The following is a 19147-nucleotide window of genomic DNA, read 5'->3' as shown; positions in this document are numbered from 1 at the left end:
TGGTATTTGTTGGGTGGGGAGGGGTTCAGGAGAGACCAGACAACGGTGCTGAAATGAGTAGCAGTCATCATCTGCATCCCTCTTTTAATACTTACTATATGGAAGCCACGATTACTTGAGTAATTCATTTGTGTTTTGTTTTTTGTGCTTTTTCCTCCCACTTATATTTAGAGCTTGTACCCTGGCTTTATTCTTGCTGTGGGGATTTTGGAAAGGGGGAAAGCAGAAAGAACCTAAAATTACAGGTGCTGTTGTTCTGGTGTAAAAGCCAAATTCCATTAGATTTACTAATGATCCCTGAGTAATGGGAACAGAGGAAAGACTTTAAGGCAGGAAGAGAAAGAGATCAGGAAGGGGATGATGGGACCCAGGTTGGGATTTTATTGTTGGCCCTGTGAGAAGAGTGGGGACTGACAGCTGAGGACCAGAGGGGCAGTTAGGATGCTCTGATGCTTCTTGAGACCCAGGGACTTCCTAGACTTCCTATATCCCTGATGTGAAAGGAGCCTGCAGGATGCCTGAAGTCGACTTTTACTCTAACCCCATAGGATTGGAGCTTGGAATCAGATATAAGTTGTTTTAAACATAGGTATTTTTAGACACACAAATTTATGAATTGAGATTCCGACACATTACAGAGGCTCCAATGGAGTCTTAGATATCACGTGATCTAGGTGTTCCATCTCTCTTGCTAAACAATATTGTACATTTCTCAAGGGTTTATATCTGAACAGATAAAGGCTTAATTAAAGGGTGTTGATACTGTTGAGAGACTGAAATTAAATTTCATGCCTGAAAGGGACCTTAGCAGGTTACTGTTACATTTGATGAAAACTGGCATTAACCAGATAGTAAAAACTTAATGCTTAGCCTCAAGGAGATTACATCTTAAAAGTGGACAGAGATGTATGAAGAGAACATTTCAATAAAATATGTAATCAGTAAGTGAAGTTATCCACTGGTGCTATGTGAAGACTGGCAAAAGAGGATGTGCTGTCTTACTTGAAGGCTTCGGGAAGAAATTAAGTATGAGCCTAAGTGAAATCTTAATGACTAAGGCCATAATGAGACAAAGGATCTTCCACCTCAAATGTCCAAACTTTCTCTCCTCTGAACTCCTATCAATGCCAAATATACCACTTATTTCCCTTTACCACATCACTTTCCATTGTCATAATTTTCATTTGTTTTTCTCACCTTGCCAGAGAAAATGCCAAGGAGAATAGGAATCCTATTTTATCTCCTTGCAGAATTTCCACAGGACCTAGAGGTCTTGAACATAAGAGATGCTCAGTAATTCTGGATTTGGTCTGCTGTGTAGTTCTCATCTTACTCACCAGGAGACACACATCTGTTGCTAATGACTAACTCTGCCAGTTGGCCTGAGGCCTATAGAAGAAATCAAAACAAAAACTGGAACACAACTGATTAAGTAGATTCTCAACAGTTTTTATCACCGTATCTATTATTAGTCATTTCTTAATGTCATTTATAACATTTCTTATAGTTACTGATAACTTTTTGATCCTATTGATGAGAAGTGTAGAGGAAATTCAAAAAATGCTGGATCTTGGCACTGGCCGTGCCCCCTGTGAGTTGTGTGATCTCAGGAATCTCACCGGCCTGTAGAAGCTTCAGGCTCATCTGCCATATATGGGCTAACTGAGCTCTCATGACGGGTACGTCAGATATGCAAACATTTTTAGGAAAAGATTAAAATGCAACTTAATGGTAACTAGTATTGAATAACTATCCCTAAGCACTCTTTTGCTCTAATAAAGATGACAGAGATTGTGTAAAGAAAAAAAGGCAGAGTCCTTCTTTTACATACTTCACCCTTACTTTGTGTCACTTTTCAAAATGGTCTTTATTTATGTCTCATAAAATATTTCTCCCAGTTAGATAAGAGATATTTTTTGGGGAAAAAAAGATCATTGTCTTAGTGTTGCAAGTTGACCATGGCTAAGACTAAAAAAATCCAGACTTTAGGAAATGTATCACTATTCACACTATTTTCTGGTTAATGTGTTGGCCACATGACAATTTGTCTTGAAGAGAAGGGATGATCGTGCCATCACCCACTCGGGGGAGTGTCTCATCTTGAGATACAACAGGTTCTTCAAGTGGGAGTGCAGTAGAGGGTAGGAACTGCTTGCTCTCTGGTCCAGAAATGATGGGGCCCAAACCTTCAGCAATCCAGTGTTTCTGATAGTGAGCCAAGTGGAGACAGGCCTGATGTGAGTGACAGTCTACCTTTGCTTCTCACTCGCAGCAGAACATATCCATGCTGCAACAGAAAGATGACTCCTTGATCAAGCTCTCTGAGTGAGCTGTAAGAACATCCAAGATCGATACCCCAGATACAAGGAATCCCTCCTCTGGGGCTGCAGTGGGACACACAGGCAGAGCCAGGACGAGAGGTGGCAGAGCCCAGAGTGGCTTTCTCATGAGCGTCACTAGTAACAGAGGTTATAGCATGGCAACGCAGTGAAAAATAAAGAGTAAAAGAAATGAAGGGACTTATTTCTAGAGCATTCATGAAATTGCAGGGAGGATACTGTGAGTCAGGTTGGCCACTGGTGGAAACCACATGGGTTCGTTTTAACAATGTGGGTTTACAAAACAAGAGTGTGAAATCACTTTACGTCAGGGGCTAGGTGAGGCCTCCATTACTAAATTTATACAATTACTTAAAAATTGTGTTGAATCTGCATTGCCAATCGGTATTGTTAATTATACAAATTACTATGTATTTATTGTGTACGAGGTATATTTTCTCTATTTTTCCTATTTGAGATACACTTTGCTAAATCAGCGATAGTGAATCTCTATAAGTTCTTCCTACACATGCATACAAAGCACAAGGTCACAGTGCATTTTTTATAACAATTCTTTCAAAAAAAAAACCATGGACATGAAAATAACATATCCACACTTTTTTCTTTCTCTACATTCTCTCTCTCCACACACATATTCATATACATATGCACACACAGAAAATGAAGAAGAAATTAATAGAGATATCATAATGGTGATAAAACTTTTAATAGCTTAAAGGAAATTAAAATTAAGGGGAAGTTTTACATTTAAGTTTTATTTCTGGAGGAAATAAAGGAAATAAAGAGACCACAATTTTCAATTCATATGCTGAGATAGATAGTTGGAAGAAGAGACTATATCAAAAAAACACCAGAGGAAAAATCCCCAGTCCACCAAACTGTCATTCACTGTAGTCACAGATTAATGTAGATGTGTAGCATCACGAATTATTAGTGATAAAGATAAATAATTTACATATTACATATTTTATCTGCTGAAATAATATCAAGCAGGAGCTTCAGAGTTGAAAGTTTGTTGATATTAAGGAACTAAAAGTTAGTGAAAGAAAAATGAAATTCCATTTAGGCAATATATATACGTTTGGGAAAAACTAGTGGTATGCATAACTCCATCATTAACCCAAATCTTTTAATATCCATTAAGATTCCCAAACCAAAGCCAAGAATATTTGGTCTATAGTTGCCTCTCCTGGCTGTCCCATGAAAGCATATTGCACTGATCTTCAATTCCTGATTCTTGGTAGAACTTACGGATATTCCCACTGGGATACTCAAAATTCTTAATTTGTTTACACGTTTTGGCTTCTTTCCAGACTTTATGTGAACAGTAACTGATCCAAGAAACAAACAGGCGGAAATGTCTCTGAATAGCATTCTTTGACTATCAGGTCATACATACCTCCATTCAGTGTAAGAGGGAACTAAATTCCTGAACTGGGCCGTTCAATAATACATTTTTAACACTCAGGGGGGATTAAAGGGAATCATTTTTCTATTCAAACAAGAAAAAGGAACTATGAACTTAACAGGGTCTTAAAACACACACAGGATGGGAGAGAAATTCCTTCAAACTATTGAAAAAATTAGTAACATGCAGATTTTATCATCTGTTTCCTTCTCCTCAAAGGGATGTTTTGTTATCCACTTAGACTGAAGAGCTTGCCTTCAACCAAATTAAGGGCTCAGATGTAAAGAATAAGAAAGGGGAAAAAAAGAAAAACCTCACATACCAACAAACCAACCAATTTCAATAGCCCATTTTATAATGAGGTAGAACAAAGAACAAAATGGATAGCTCCAGAATGGCAAACCTCCAGAAACCTCATTCAGTTAATCTTCAAGATGCTTTGCCAAACCTTATCCAAATAACCCAATTATTACAGTCTACAGACTAGTGGAAATTCTTACAAAATTGGCTTCCTTGTGGAATCTCAAATCATGTCTCCATTCAGGTCAAAAAGATCACTAGGATTGCCTTGGTGAAGTTTTTGCCTCTAGGCTGAGCTGCAATTTTGCAAAATGGAAAATGAGGGAATGCATCCAGGTAAAATTCTGGATGCAGATTTAAATCAGATTTTTTTAAAAAAAAAACTTAAGTAAAGAACAACCCTTCCTAGTTATAATCTAATTCCTGGAAAAACTGTCCAGAGAGAGTCAGAAATTCTGCATCCCCAAACCCAGTTTGGCTTTCAGTATGCTGGGCGATCAAGCGTTCCTTAATCTCTGCATATGAGTTTTTTGCAACTGTCACGTCGCAAGGTTGATACAGACCTACCTCACAGAGACCCTGCAAGGATTAATTAAAGTTAAACTGGAAGGAAAAAAGTGCACTTAACAAGTCAGGCTTTATCCGTGCTGCTAAAGAGACCCAGATGTTTTAACAACTGCTCAGATTATTTGGTAGCATCCTCAACTAAGTAGAGAATGAATTTACATAACGCATTTCAGCTGTGAAGACATTCGTAAAAATCAAAGATTTCAGTATTTCAGATGGTAAGAGAAAACAATCTGGCTCCTTTCCGATCTAGCTCATCACACTGGACACCATTCACCCCCAAATCTTCCCATTGAGCAAATATTGTGATACATGCTTAGGACTGTCTAATGGCTAGGGAAGACTCCTCACACCTAGGCATTTTTCTAGACTTTCCTTTCTCCTATAAACATGATGAATGGATTTCTGCTTCTCTGTGCATGTTGTCTTGTGTGCTGGGACATAAATGGCCCTACACAACTCTGGTTCATCAAGAAAGTACTTACTTCTACTTTTTAATCTTACACTTTCGTTATTCACGTATGTCTGATCATTCACTGCCTGAGCAAACTCCTACAACTTTAGAGCCCACAGAGATGGGTGGCACTGATAGTAACTGTAGGTCGCTATCAGTCCTTGTTGAGTATACTGACATGTGCAGAGCCAGGGACGTTCCAAAATATGTTTGTGTGTTGGGGGTGGTGATGGGCAAAGGAAAGGAACGGTACAGAAACACTGGAAGACAACGGGATTGAGCCTTTTTTTTTTCTCTTGCTATTTAAGAAAAAAAAAGGTATTTGAGATTTCCATCTTTGAGGATCATTCTTTAAGGGATCTTAGAATAGTATGTTTTGTAATATTGCATTGCACTGTGTTAGGAATATAAGCTCTAAAGTGAGAGAAGCCTATTTGAATCTCATTTCTCCCACTTGCTGCTGGGGTGAGTCTGAATGTTTATTTAAAATGTATGTGCCTTGGTTTCCTTGTTTTTTAAATAGAGATTGGTATAGTATCAGTACACAGAGTTATTCTGAAGAAAAAACAAAGGTACAGGCAAAGCATGAAGAACAGTTTCTAGAACAAGAGTAATCATTCAATAAATGTTAGCTATTTTTACTATTATTTTAAGTGCCTGTATTTTAACTCAAAATCATCTTAGGCCTAAGAAAGTTTAACCTCTTTTGTAAATTTTTCTAAAACATTCAGGTCTATTTTTCTCTTTTCATAACTATTGAAAACCTTCAGAACCTTCTCATACTTTGGGATCATGACTCTGACCAGCATTTCTCCTCATAAGCATTCTACTTTAGCAACATGTGTGTCTCCAGATACCTCCTAGGCTTGTGAGGACAAATATGTCATGCACCGCCACAGAGCTTCTTGACTACCACTTGGCGTGCAACAAAGTTTCAAAACTTACTACTAGCAAAAAACAAGGAGCATTTATGCAGCTCACCTGCCTGGTGGAGGTCACCTGAACTGGCCTAGGGAGCCCTGCTGATCTCAGTTGGGCTTCTTCATCCATTTGTTGATTAGCTGGAGATCGACTGATCTGGGCTCTGTTTTCCTTTTGGAGACAGCGGGCCGGGCAGGACATGTTCCTCTCAAGGTGGGGGCAAGAGCAGAAAGGAGCAAGCAGCGACATGCAAAGTCTCTCGAGGCTAGCCTCAGTCATGCACGGCCAATTCGGCCTCACTCTACTGGTCAGAGCAGGTTACACGATGAATCCCAAAGTCAACAAATGCACATATATTCTTCCTATGGGAGCTGAGTGGAGAGAAAGAATATTTCTGAACCAGAATTCAATGCACTACGCCCATGCAGACATTGTTAACTGATCACAATACTCTTTTCCATTGTGACTGAATAGAGCTTTTATATCCTTAATGGCCACTGTAATTGCTAGGATACCTGCTAAATATGAGGGGAAGAAGAAAAAAAATCTAAATGAGACTTCTGATTTTGCAGATTTTTAATATATCTTACAGAATAATAAATCTGGATCTCAAATTCCATCTGTAATATAAAACATCACACTGTTACTTTTTTGAGAGTAAATGTTATATTTAGTTATTCAATTATGATCGAGTTAGTATGAAAAAATATGTATATACACACTAAATATCAATGATAACTGCCATTGGATTTTAAAATACCATTAAGTATTTAGTTATTTATCAATCACGTATTTTTTCTTAAAAGAGAATATACTGAGAATCTTTAATAGTGTGTTACTTTTCATTTAAAAAATGCACACATTTTTTACAATTTTGAAACTAAAAATGTACAAGAACATATATAAATGGTACAATGCCCAAACCACCCACAAGCCAGTTCTAATTCACTTATTTTGAACCGTACTAACAAATCCTAAAATGATACATACTTTTTCATTTATTCTGTTTATTTTTTAATTAAACTTTGAAAATAAATTCACTTTTTCTTCATCAAAATGGCTGTAACATTTTAATTCAAATATTATTTACTCTTCCTTGGCCTAATTAGTTTCAACATTAAAAGGAAATAAAATTTGCAGATTTAATATAAGAAAATGTTCTACTGCAACTTGATTTTTTTATAAAATGATCATTATATTTACATGTATTAAGTAAAATTTGATAGTGATAACCAGCATTACCTGTTAAACCAATGCAAAACGTTTGAAGTGACCACAGGAAGAATGGCGCTGGTAGAACATAGGGGTCCAATTCTTACCCATAAATTCATATACTTCCAACAACTTATCTCTCAAACTGAGCAGTTTTATGAAAAAAAATTGCACCTCTTACCAATATGTCATTAGCCAAACCACTGATCACACTGTTAAATTCCATAAAAGTCTAACGAAATTGCATTTAATTAACTAGCAAACATTTAGAAAGAAAATAGTTATTCACAAAATTTTCCACAGGTAGAAAACAATTTGAGCAATGCTGAAGCATAACTTAACTATTATTTTAGAAGACATTTTAGAAAATAAAGTGAAAATAGTTCCCATGAAAGAAGCAGTGATGAAAATTTAACAATAAAGTTGCCTCTGGATCTCTCAGACACTAAGAACAACCAATTTTTCTTTCTCTCTTGGCCAATAATTCTTTCCATTTCCTTCACCCCTAGCTACAATTTCTGTATGTTGGAAAGATGGCTGGAAAGCTATAAGCTTCAGGACTTTCCTCTGGTCATTGGGATGATCTGTCCCTCTTTGTCCATTCCCCCAGTGCTCACTGAGAGCTTCTGGCTTACTTCCCACAGCCTCTCAGCTGGATGTCCTTTGCCAGCATCATAATTAAACAGGGAGCTGAGCTTCAAACTTAGCATTAGTGGTCCTGAGTTTAATCTCTACCTCTTGTTATTAGGCAGCCACAGGGCTCTCCACAAGGTAGCTAAGATCTCTGAACCTCAAGTTCCATCCACACAATAAAGGATGTGGGAAGACTTCTTCAAATTATTTTCAAAGCTGTCAATCACTTTGTAAACTGTAAGGAAAAAAATCAAATGAGATGATAAGGGTGATGCTGACGGTGGTGATTATTTCAGTCACAGTTTAAGATTGCCTAGGGTAAAGTCATTAATCATCGCTCCCAGATAAATTCTTGTCTGGCTCAACAATCCATTAATAATTTGGAATTTAAGATGACTTAACCAGCACTCAATTGATACAGTAATTTTGCTGTGCCATAGATATACTGTTTCTGCCTTTTACTTAAAGGCACTTTCTCTTTAAAACCCTGATAATATTTTCCTATTTGCCTTTATAACCACTTCCGAGTCCTTAAAACATTTTCACCTGAAGACTTCAAAAGGTTCATGTGTGGACCTTTTCACAACAGTCAACCCACCACCTTAACAATGACACAGATGTTCTAGCCCAAAAATCTACACATTGCCCACATACTTTGACCATCACAGTTTTGAATTAAATCATTCATGCTTTTTATCATCCCTAGAGAAAGAGAAAAAAAAAAAGTGGTAAGCCCAGGAATTTAGATCCAAGCTACACTGAAATAACACATTTCATTTAGGAGTATGAATTGAAGTAATTACTCCATTATATTCTACTATTACTTAAATGTAAAATATAAACTCTCCTACTAATATAGGTCCTAGATAAAAACAGGGAAAATCATCCAACATGTTAAGAAGAAATTTTATAGAAATTCTCACAGTTTATCTTTAACCGATAACATCTCATGCAACTTTTACAGTTTCCACAAGTAACCTAAGCCTTGGAATCTGATCTAATGTGTAAAAAGAGAATAAAAGTTATCTCTAATGATTGTATATACATTTTTTGCAAAATTTAATGTAAGCAAAAATCATTTACACTTTTAAGATGTATATACCAGTGGAAATTTGAAAGAGTAACAACATGATTTTAAAAGACAGCAATATCAGGGCACCTGGGTGGCTCAGTCTGTTAAGAGTCTTACTCTTGATCTAGCTCAGGTTTTGATCTCAGGGTTGTGAGTTCAAGTCCTGCATTGGGTTCCATGCTGGGTGTGGAGCCTACTTAAATAAAAATTTAAAATTAAAAAGACAGTAGTATCTGTATCAAAAAATAATTTATGACTCCCTACCTTTCAGAAAAGACTAACTTGGGACTGACCAAAATAATTTCACTTTTATGAAGATTTTTGGTCTTCTTTTAAAGGCATTCAGAAAAATCAGAGACCTTTTAAAATAAGTCAAAATTATTTTTCATAAACCAAGGAAAACATAGAATTTTAAAACAGAAAAGCAGGAGGGAATTACATCTCCTTTATGGATCTAGAGTAATGTGAGGCCAACAGTGAAAATATTAGAACCAGAGTTCCCTGTTGTCTCTTTTATTTATTTTTTAAGGTGTGGAAAACTAGAAAACAAATAAAAATATCAGTTGGTAAGAGGACAATTTTAGAATTAAAAATTATTCTCTATCTTTTTTTTACTCATTTCATGATAGTGTGATTTACTAATTAACACAGAGATTAGACCACAGTTGAAGTTCTCTAAATTCTCATTCCTAGGAGGATTAGCTCATCCATCATGATTTCTATTTGATTTTTCATGCCTTTGCAGAAGATTACATGAAGGTTATTACTTTCCATTTGCATATTTTCTGATTAATTTATATTTGACATGCACAAGAGTATTTTTTTCACAGATATAAACACTGATTCATTTCTTTAACCCAAACGTCACAACCTACAAACTGTGAGACATAAAAGACAACTTAAACATTCTACCACATACAATAGGGAGGGAAGCACAGCAGAGATACCTAGGTAAATGTTTCTAAAAACCCGGTACATAATTTTCTCTGTGTTCTTCATGCTACCAGTAGCTGACCAACAAATCCAGAATTTCTTTCTTTGATTAAGGTGGCAATAATTGTGACTCCTTGCCTTAAACTTGCCTGTAGCCTCTGCTCATCCTGAAAAAAAAAAAAAAAAGGATAAAACAATAATTATTTTAAAAAGAAAATATGTCACACATTAAATTTAATAGTTACTTTTATCTTTTAATATTTCTTCATTTTTAGTTTTTTTCCCATCAGCTTTATAGAGATATATTTGACATGTAACATTGTGTAAGTGTAGGGTGTACAATGTGATGATTTGATATACCTATATATTATGAAATGATTATCACAAAAAGGTTAGTTAATCTATCACCTCATACAGTTACCATTGAGGGGTAGTGAGAGCATTCAAGATTTAACTCTCTTAGTAACTGCCAAGTATACGATATTGTTAACTATAATCACCATGCTATACATTAAAATCCCAGAACTTATTCACCTTACAACTGGAAGTTTGTACGCTTTGATCAACATCTCTCATTTCCTCCACCACTCAGCCCCTGTCCACCACCATCCTCCTGTTTTTATGAGTTCAGGGAGCCACTTTTCAAGGTCCCCTGCTCTCTGGACTTGGCACCCTCTGGAACTCAGACCATAGCTACTGGTATGCACGTCGTCCCTCAAATAAAGGAGAAATGCTTTTGCAAGCACTTTTCATTATATACCAAATGTATCTGCTGAAGATACCAAGAAAACACTGACACAATTTCAAATCCTAGCAGTATGAAACAAAAGATTTTCCCTTGATCCAATATCTGACCAACTTTGGCTCTTCACTCAAGTGTGAATATTTCACCGATGATGCAAGCCTTTCCTTCATCTTGTTTCTGAGTGTTCTCCAACAAAAGACTTTGTTATAAACTGTGAATACTGGTCTGGGAGGAAAAATAAAAATGGCTTGTTGTTTGTGAAGTAAGGATCAGGCACATTAGTGAAATGAGTTTCTCACAAGTTGCTAAAATGTGGTTTTGCCTGTGAAATCATATTGCCTATGAATATATCTTTACTCCAACTGTTTAGGCTTCCTGAGGAGGATGAAGGGGAAGAGAAAGTCAAAACAGAGCTAATATCTTTAGGGTCTCTGTGTTGTGAATTGTGCTAGGTTCAGGAAGAGGGACCTGGTAACCAACTTCTAAATGCTGGCAACATCCTTAACACCTTTTCCTAGTGTTCAGTGTATCACTAGTACCTACTGCTTCTACCTTCTTAATGTTTCTTGAATCCATTTACTCCATTCAAACTGCTGCTGCCAGCAAAACATCTCCATCCTCAATTACTGAAACAATCTCATAAACAGCCTCTCTGAAGTCTTGTCCTCTTCTACCCTGTTTCCCACACAGCAATCAAAATACTTATTTTAACATATAGATCTGATCACCCTGCCTAAAATCCTTTCAAGGCTACCTCTGAACTTCAGGGTCAAATCAGAACCCTTTACATTTATATCCTTCCATCCTTTTTCTGCCATTCCCTTATAATCACTCAATTCCCCAAGCCACACAGAACTGCGTTAAGATTGCCCAAACAAGCTATTTTTCTAAACTTTCATTCCTTTGCCCCAGCTAATCCCTTTGCCAGGAAAGCTATCTCACTCCTTTCCTGGATTAGCTGACCCTAGTTATTCTTTGTGGTTCCACCCAGTTATCAATGGTTGCAATCTACCCGGATCCCTATCCCCCAGCCCAGTTGGGTGAGGCGAATTTCTGTTTCCACAGCTATTAATTCCTCCAGCACACTGAATTCTAATAGTCTTTTTAGTTGACCATCTATTCCCCCAGATGATGAGTTTCTTGAGGTAAAGAATTTTTCATTTTGTCTTTGAATATGGAACACTTAGTTCAATGCCTACCACATGGTAGCACTCCATAAATTATAATGAATTCAAAGCAAAGAAGGCTATGATAGAGGTATCATCACCCTTTCAGTTTAACTCATTTGTTAACACTGACCACTTTTTGGTTACTTTGTTTACTCCTATTTGCGTATTTGGCGGGACGCCTGGCAATGGTACAAAGAATATTATCAAAACCTTTCCACCACCACACCTGCATCCGCCCAGAGGCCCTAGGCTCCTCATCTATGAGGATGGTGGTGAGACCACCTCTGCTTCAACTACACTTTTCCATCAATTTCCCTGATAGTGTTCTAAGGGGTGGAGCTGGGGAAAACCCACAAGGGTTAAATCGTGGCTACTTTGCATCTTGTGAGTTTTAGTGACATTTAGTATTGAATTTCAAAGGCTGTACTGGCTTCCTGAATATCACAAGACCTAAATCACATACGAACCATTCTAAAGCCAAATATGTCTGGACTTAAAATGTGATTCACTTATATGGGAGTAGGTATCATTCATGCCACTTCATTCATAAATACATACATAAATATTCTAAAATGGAACAAAATACAAATTAACTCTAAATATGTATTTGTCCCTCTTAATGATTAATTACAATATTGCAGTTTATAATACACGTCTACGCCCGTCTTATTTATTAAATTGAGACATAGATGATGAAAGTTAGTTTCCCCTTTAAAAATAAACAGAAAAAGACTATCTGTATAGCCTCTTTGAAACCAGTTTATACTTATCATAATGAAAGCAGGAGAGCAACACATGAAGAAGGGGGAAAATCTAAGAAACTAGGGCTAGAAAATCACATTTCTAAGTCTTAGAATAAATCTATTCCCATTTGATAGCTCCATAACTTACCTACCTTTAACTAATGAATTTAAGAATGTTCTTTTAAAAGTTAATTTATTTATGCAATTTCTACAGGCATCATTTGGAATGAGTGTAATTCAGTGAGAAGAACCAATGTTATTTCACTATTTTCCCTTTCTGCCTGAGCTCAATCATTTTATCCCTGAAAAATACAGAAATTCAAAAAGTGATTAAACAAGATGGTGAGACCCACCTATACTCAGGAAATTCTACTATGTACAAAGAGCAGGTGTTCAAACAATGTATGGATTTCAAAGTCATCTCAAAATTCTCTATCTCTATAAAAGCATTGCTAATGCAATTTTTAAAAAAGGTAAATTCAAACAGATCTTTAAAAAAGCATTTCTTGCTGCAGTAGATATGCAAACCACTGTTTTTAATTGAGGAGGTGGGGGGGAACAGGGTGGGGGGCCTTACAGCTGATGATTTTATTATCATTCACACACAAGTGTGTGTGTGTGTGTATGTATTTTGTGTATTCCAAATATTATATAATAAAAATATTTAATGTTAAAATTAAGTAAGCAAGGTCAACATGAATGCTGAAAAATCATGTTCACAGTACACATTCTTGATACAATGTAACGAAATGGCATTGACTGCTGTGGTCACCCTCCCCAAAACCCATAACCCCAGTCTAATCATGAGGAAAACATTATACATATTCCAATAGAAGGGCATCCTACAATATATATGACCAGTCCTCTTCAAAACTGTGAAGTTCATCAAAAACGAGTCTGAGAAAATGTCATAGACAAAAGGAAACTAAGGACACATGACCAACTAAAAGTAATAGGACATCCTGAAATTAAAGAAAATACATTAGTTAAAACTAATGAAATCTGAATAAACTATAGGACTTTAGTTGTTAAAAATAAGGGAGACTGGGTACAGGGCATATAGTAACTCTCTGCTATCCTGAACACTACAAAGTGTATTATTTTTCAAAAAAGTATGTGTTCAATTTCAAAACATTTCTCTTGATTTATACAATGTTTCTGTGCCAGAATTACAAAACTTGAGTTACAAAGTTAATTTATTTGTGTGTGCCAGCCCATTTGTATATTCCTTAAATAAAATACACTATTCTTTTCATAAATTGTGCAATCGATAAAGGCACCGACTCTAGAATGAGACTGCTGGTATTCAAATACAGCCTTTAACAATTTTCAAGTGATCTTGAGCAAATTATGTAAGTTTCACAGTTCTCCATTTTTTTCTTCTAAAAATATAATAACAATATTAGCTGCCTCACCACTTTTCTGTGGCGACTGAATCAGACAAGACACATAAACCACAGATACCTGGTAAATATCCATTGATAATAGCTGTTAGAATTATTTTTATGGTGTGCACTAACTTCGTCCATAACATCACCCTCTCATCACACATAACCATTAAATCTGATTATCTACTATATGTAAAAATACTGTTGCAGCTCTTGGACAGTAACCTATGCATGTCTCCAATCCTTGAAAGAAAATCCTATTAGGTAATATTCACCCCAGCTGTCTTGTTGAGAGAATTTTTCCAAACCATAAAGAAGAGAAATAGAGCCCAAGGAGAGAATGACAGTATATCCAGGTAGAAAAGACACAGATTACAATTTAGAGTTGTTAAGGTGGCATGGATTTGAGCAGGCAAAGTCCCTGGCAGTGGGGAGTTGCAGAGAAGTCCTAAAAATCTGCTAAGAATCCCTTCATTTCTTGATCAACTTCTAAACTGAGCTTCTGCAGGAAGACTCAGTGGGGCTTAGCAAAGAATAACTGCTGGAAAGCTGGGGAGCTGAGCAAAGATTCAGAGCCCACACTGTACTGCGAACAAGGAGATTAGATATGAGTCCAGCTAGAATGAAGAGATCTTGCTGAATACCCATGGCTTTTGGTTGAGAGCTGTAAAAGGCCATGCCTATAGCCTGGGAATAAAGACAAAATGGAATTGAACCTGCCCTAACGAAGTTTAAACAGCCTCCAGAAGATCTGGTTTATCTCCCAATAATATAAGTGCTTGCCAGAACAAATTTTAGTATTCTTTGGAGGAAGCTAAAATAAGCTAGAGCCTTTAAAAAGTTTCATAACTCAAATATGGCATATAATAAAATCTTACCTGAGGAGTAAAGAAGCAGAAAGCAGGAGGGAAAAAAAAAAAAAACTTAAGGAGAGAAAATCATCCATATATAGGATAGTTTTCAGACATAATCCATATGTTGGAATTAGCATGCAAGGATTTCAAAATAACTATAATTAATATGTTAAAAAGAAGAGATGGAAACACTGAAGAAAAAATATACATGTTCAACATAGCATGGGAATCTATAATAAAGAATATTTTACACCTGTAAAATACAGTATTTGAAACTAATAATGGATTGGTTTAACATGAGATGGGCAGAGCAGAAAACAGTATTATTGATCCTGAGAACAGGTTAAAATATATACATATATATCCAAACTAAGAGAGAAATAATTATTACTATAACCATCTTAATACTTATGACTGTATTACTCTTCCATTTCCCTACTGCTTCCTTACCTACTGCTACACTCCACCGCCACCATCAAAACACCTGTTTGGGACATTTAGAAAATCGCATATGGGTTCTCTCAGTAGCCATGTTACCTGGGAATGTTTACTACATGAAACCAACAAGGAAAAAAAAAGTCAACCCCATTTCTAGAAAAACAACCCAACGTCACATACATAAATATGCAAAGAACTAGGCTGAAGGTAATACAGCTAGAGCTGGGCATAAAGGGATGAGGGAATTCAGAGTGTGGTAAGACCACATAATGCTGGAAAGGCTCCTGAAGGAGGTGGAACCAAAGGATGAGAAAAAGAGGAGGCAAAAGCTGCAAAGTCCAGAATGAAAAAGAAATTTGAGGGAACAAGAAATCATGGCTGATTTCATTGTGGCATAGCAATGTGATAGGCTAGATGTCACAAAGATATTGCAGGGAAAGTGAGCATCCAAATTCCCACAAAAAAATGAAAAAATAAATCTACTAAAATTAAATTTATCATCAGTTCATGATCTGTCTGTAACTCTAGCAATTAATTTCCAGGCTTCAGGTTTACCTGAATTTCTACTCACCAGCCATAAAGAGCATAAACTTTAAACATGACACACCAATTTTTACATAATCACACACAAAAATCAAAGGAATACATTTCTTGAATTTAAAGAAAAACAGGAGGATATTTAGTGAGGCAAGATGAGTTAGTGTGCATTTTCTCTTTAGTCTATATGATTGTCATCATCATAATTCCTTGTTTTATATTATCCTGTTCACAGCAATGTCAATTTTTTTAGAAAAATCTTAAAAATTGCTAACTCTATCCTGTCATAAAATAATAAAAACATAACTTCTAGCTCAGAAATGCAGCATTCACTCTTTTTCTTGGTTACAAATGTATTTAAAAAATAGAAGCCAGTCAGAAAGGAAGTAAAGAATACAGTGGGTGTGATTTCTTAAAATACTAGGAGGGAAAATATTAAAATGTTAACAAGAGTTTTTTTTTTTTTTTAAGATTATGTATTTATGAGAGAGAGAGAGAGCTCAAGCAGGAGGAGCGGCAAAGGGAGACAGAGAAGCAGACTCCCTGCTGAGCAGGACCCTGGGATCATGACCCGAGCCAAAGGTAGACACTTAACTGACTGAGCCACTGAGGGTCCCAACAAGAGTATTTTTGGATGATGGATTTATGGCTATTATTTCTTCTCTGTGTTATATTCTCAAAATTTTCATAGTGAACACAGCTTATTCTTCTAATAAGAAAAATAAATTGTTTTAAAATTTAGTTCCAAGACTTGAAATCCTGGGAACTAAATTTCATCTGTTATCCCATAAAATCAGTAATACAGAACAGTGTCCAAATTTCCAGGAAACATTTATCTCCATAAAAAATCTTCAAAATCTTCACAAAGAAAACATTTTTTGTTTGAATATTTTAGTTTTCAATAAAAGATCCAAGAAAGAATTATATTAATAATTCACAAGGCCTTAGCTTTCTGCTGACTTAAGAGGTTAAGAAAAATACAGTGGAAGTGAAGCTAAACGAAACAACAGAAAATTTGTACTTAATTTTATTCAGTACATTAACAATTGCTCTTTGAGATCCTGAAGAGTTTCTCAAAAGTCACATTTTTTAAATATTAAGAAGAACACTAGATGAAACATAAATATATAATAGCCCCTTTAAATTTTCTATACCTTCAAACTGAATTATTTAGGATGAGAATCTGCATGGGTTTTATCTAGAAACACCAAATTTAGCTATTTCTTTATCTTTGCCATTTCAAGAGTAAGATGAAATATACTATGTTTAGATGAAAGATGCACAAAAGTTCTAATTAATATTCTCTCTTAAACACATAAGGTAATTCTAAATTTACTCTAGAGCAATTAAGTCTTATCAACGGAATCCTGGACTTCAGTGTTCTTGTATGTGGTTTGTTTTCTGGTTGATAGGTAGGTTTCCCTATATTCCCTACAGTTGTATTTATCTATCTTCTTCAATAGCGTAGTAGTTTTGATGCAGAAATTCTCATGGGACTTCTAAGCTATTGGCAAAATTTGGGAAATCAGGGCAAGTAGGAGATGTCATTGTTTTCACAGAAGATTGGGAATGACAGGAACACTTCCATAATTTTTAGTGGCTCTTCTTTCCCCCCTTCGCATCACCTACCACTATTTGGACAACAAACCTGCAGTTCCACAGAAATTACATCTCACAAGTGTGTACAAGTGGTCAATTTTCTATAATGCCTATGTCTTCAAAATTCCTTACTCACTAAATGTTCCCTTCCATTTTCTCAAGGACAACTTAGGGCAAAACTATTCCCAGTGTACATAAACTTGAAGAACTTGTTAAAAGGTTTATTTTAAAACATTTATTTCTATCACTGTACTACACAGCTCTCAGTATTTGAATTAAAGAGGCATAAACAAATTTATAGTATGCTGTTAGAATCAAATTTATGTGGATTTTGTGGAATATGCTCTCAAAGAATAGCAGGAAAAGCTATGACATCCTTTTGTCCAAATCTTTATAGACAATCTGAAAGGAAACTTTTAGAGATATTCATCCTCCACACACATCATTCCTAAAGAACACAATGTCCTCTGTTAAAAGGAAAACTATAAAGTTAAAATATATGTATATACATGTTTAGGCTTTAGATGTCTCAGGAGATTAAACAGTCCTTTTTGAAAGGTAAACATTACATTGTCTCAGCAAATTCCATACCTAAAGCCTAATTCAATTTCCATGAGTTACAAAACTCTCCTGAAATTCAGGTTGCTCATATTTTGATATTAATATCCTTCTGCCATCTATCCTTGTTTTGGTGAACTCATGCAAAAATTGTCAAAATGCCAGAAAATGTCAAAAACTTCCAAATAAAAGTGCACAATTGATATCCATACATACATTTATATCTACATATATTTATATTTATAGAAATATACAAAAATATAGTATATGTAATGTATAAAAATGCTAAATTAGGCTTAGAAATCTTTTAACACTTTTTGTTACATTTGTAAGATAATACCAAATCAAAAAAATCGTATACATTTTTTTCACAGAAGGAAAAAAAAATCTAATAGTAAAACACTGCCCCCTAGTGGAGATGAAAATGAATGTTTGGTGTGCATAAATTTCCAAAACTTCAGGAAAAAACACTTACTCACAGAGTTTGAGAAAAACAAAACAGTCCTCTCCAGATGAAAAGCATTTGCCTCCTGCTCATTTGAGTTAAACAACTGTCTCCTAAAAACCTCGGTAATACAATACTATGAAAATGCACCTGGATTTACTTATTAACATGATCCTCACACAGCAGTTTTTGTCTCCTCTATTCTCCATGCCTTGCCATATTGTAGGTGCTCAATAAGTATCTGTAGGAAGAGCTAAGAAAAAGTAATTGGTCAGGGGCACTTGGGTGGCGCAGTTGGTTAAGAGTCCAACTCCTGGTTTTGGCTCAGGTGAAGATCTCAGGATTCTGGGATGAGCCCCATGTGGGGTTCCCTGTTCAGGGGGAGTCTGCTTCTCCCCCTCTGCCCCTCCCACACTGCACATGTGCTCTCTCTCTCTCTCTCAAATAAGTAAATACAAACCTAAAAACAAATAAAGAAAAAAATAATTGGTCAAAACTCTGGGGCACAGCGGAACAGACACAGAGAATAAAGATAGGAAAGACCCAAACCATGCAGTGTTCAGTGCCAGAATACAGGGGGGTAAAACATGGACAGCCAAAAAGCAGATGTCTACCATGAGAAACAAGCAGTTCATTATTGTGTCAATTATTTCTAGATCTGGGATTTGTCACACTGTCATACTTTATTTTCTTATAATATCATTCATACTATCAATTCTACAACTTAAAAAGGTTGAAAAAGTGGTCTCATACACAATGTCCCTTTTAATTAGCAAAATGTTTTTTTTTTTTTTTTTTAATATTTTATTTATTTATTTGAGAGAGAGAGAAT

At 35.8% G+C, this 19147-nt stretch overlaps 1 protein-coding gene across 5 annotated transcripts in view; it reads right to left on the bottom strand.

Moving 5' to 3' along the window:
* Positions 1-1926: 1926 nt before the first annotated feature.
* Positions 1927-19147, bottom strand: part of CRPPA (CDP-L-ribitol pyrophosphorylase A) — a 278958-nt gene continuing 261737 nt past the window's right edge. For 4 of the 5 annotated variants that reach the window (XR_014139316.1, XM_081800459.1, XM_081800460.1 and 1 more), the window contains one exon: positions 6548-10006. Coding sequence is in view for 3 of the 5 variants with exons in the window: in XM_081800459.1 (XP_081656585.1) it covers positions 9902-10006 (105 nt within the window). In the remaining 2 variants the exon portion in view is untranslated. Of the gene's footprint in view, positions 6361-6547; positions 10007-19147 lie in introns of those variants that run through there. The other variant, XR_014139315.1, reaches the window with a different exon arrangement.

This window comes from Leptonychotes weddellii, chromosome 12, assembly GCF_054177405.1.
Source record: "Leptonychotes weddellii isolate Sample4059 chromosome 12, ASM5417740v2, whole genome shotgun sequence".
NCBI lineage: Eukaryota > Metazoa > Chordata > Mammalia > Carnivora > Phocidae > Leptonychotes > Leptonychotes weddellii.
The sequence above is the reverse complement of the archived record's forward strand: the minus strand, read 5'-3'. Positions and strand labels throughout refer to the sequence as shown.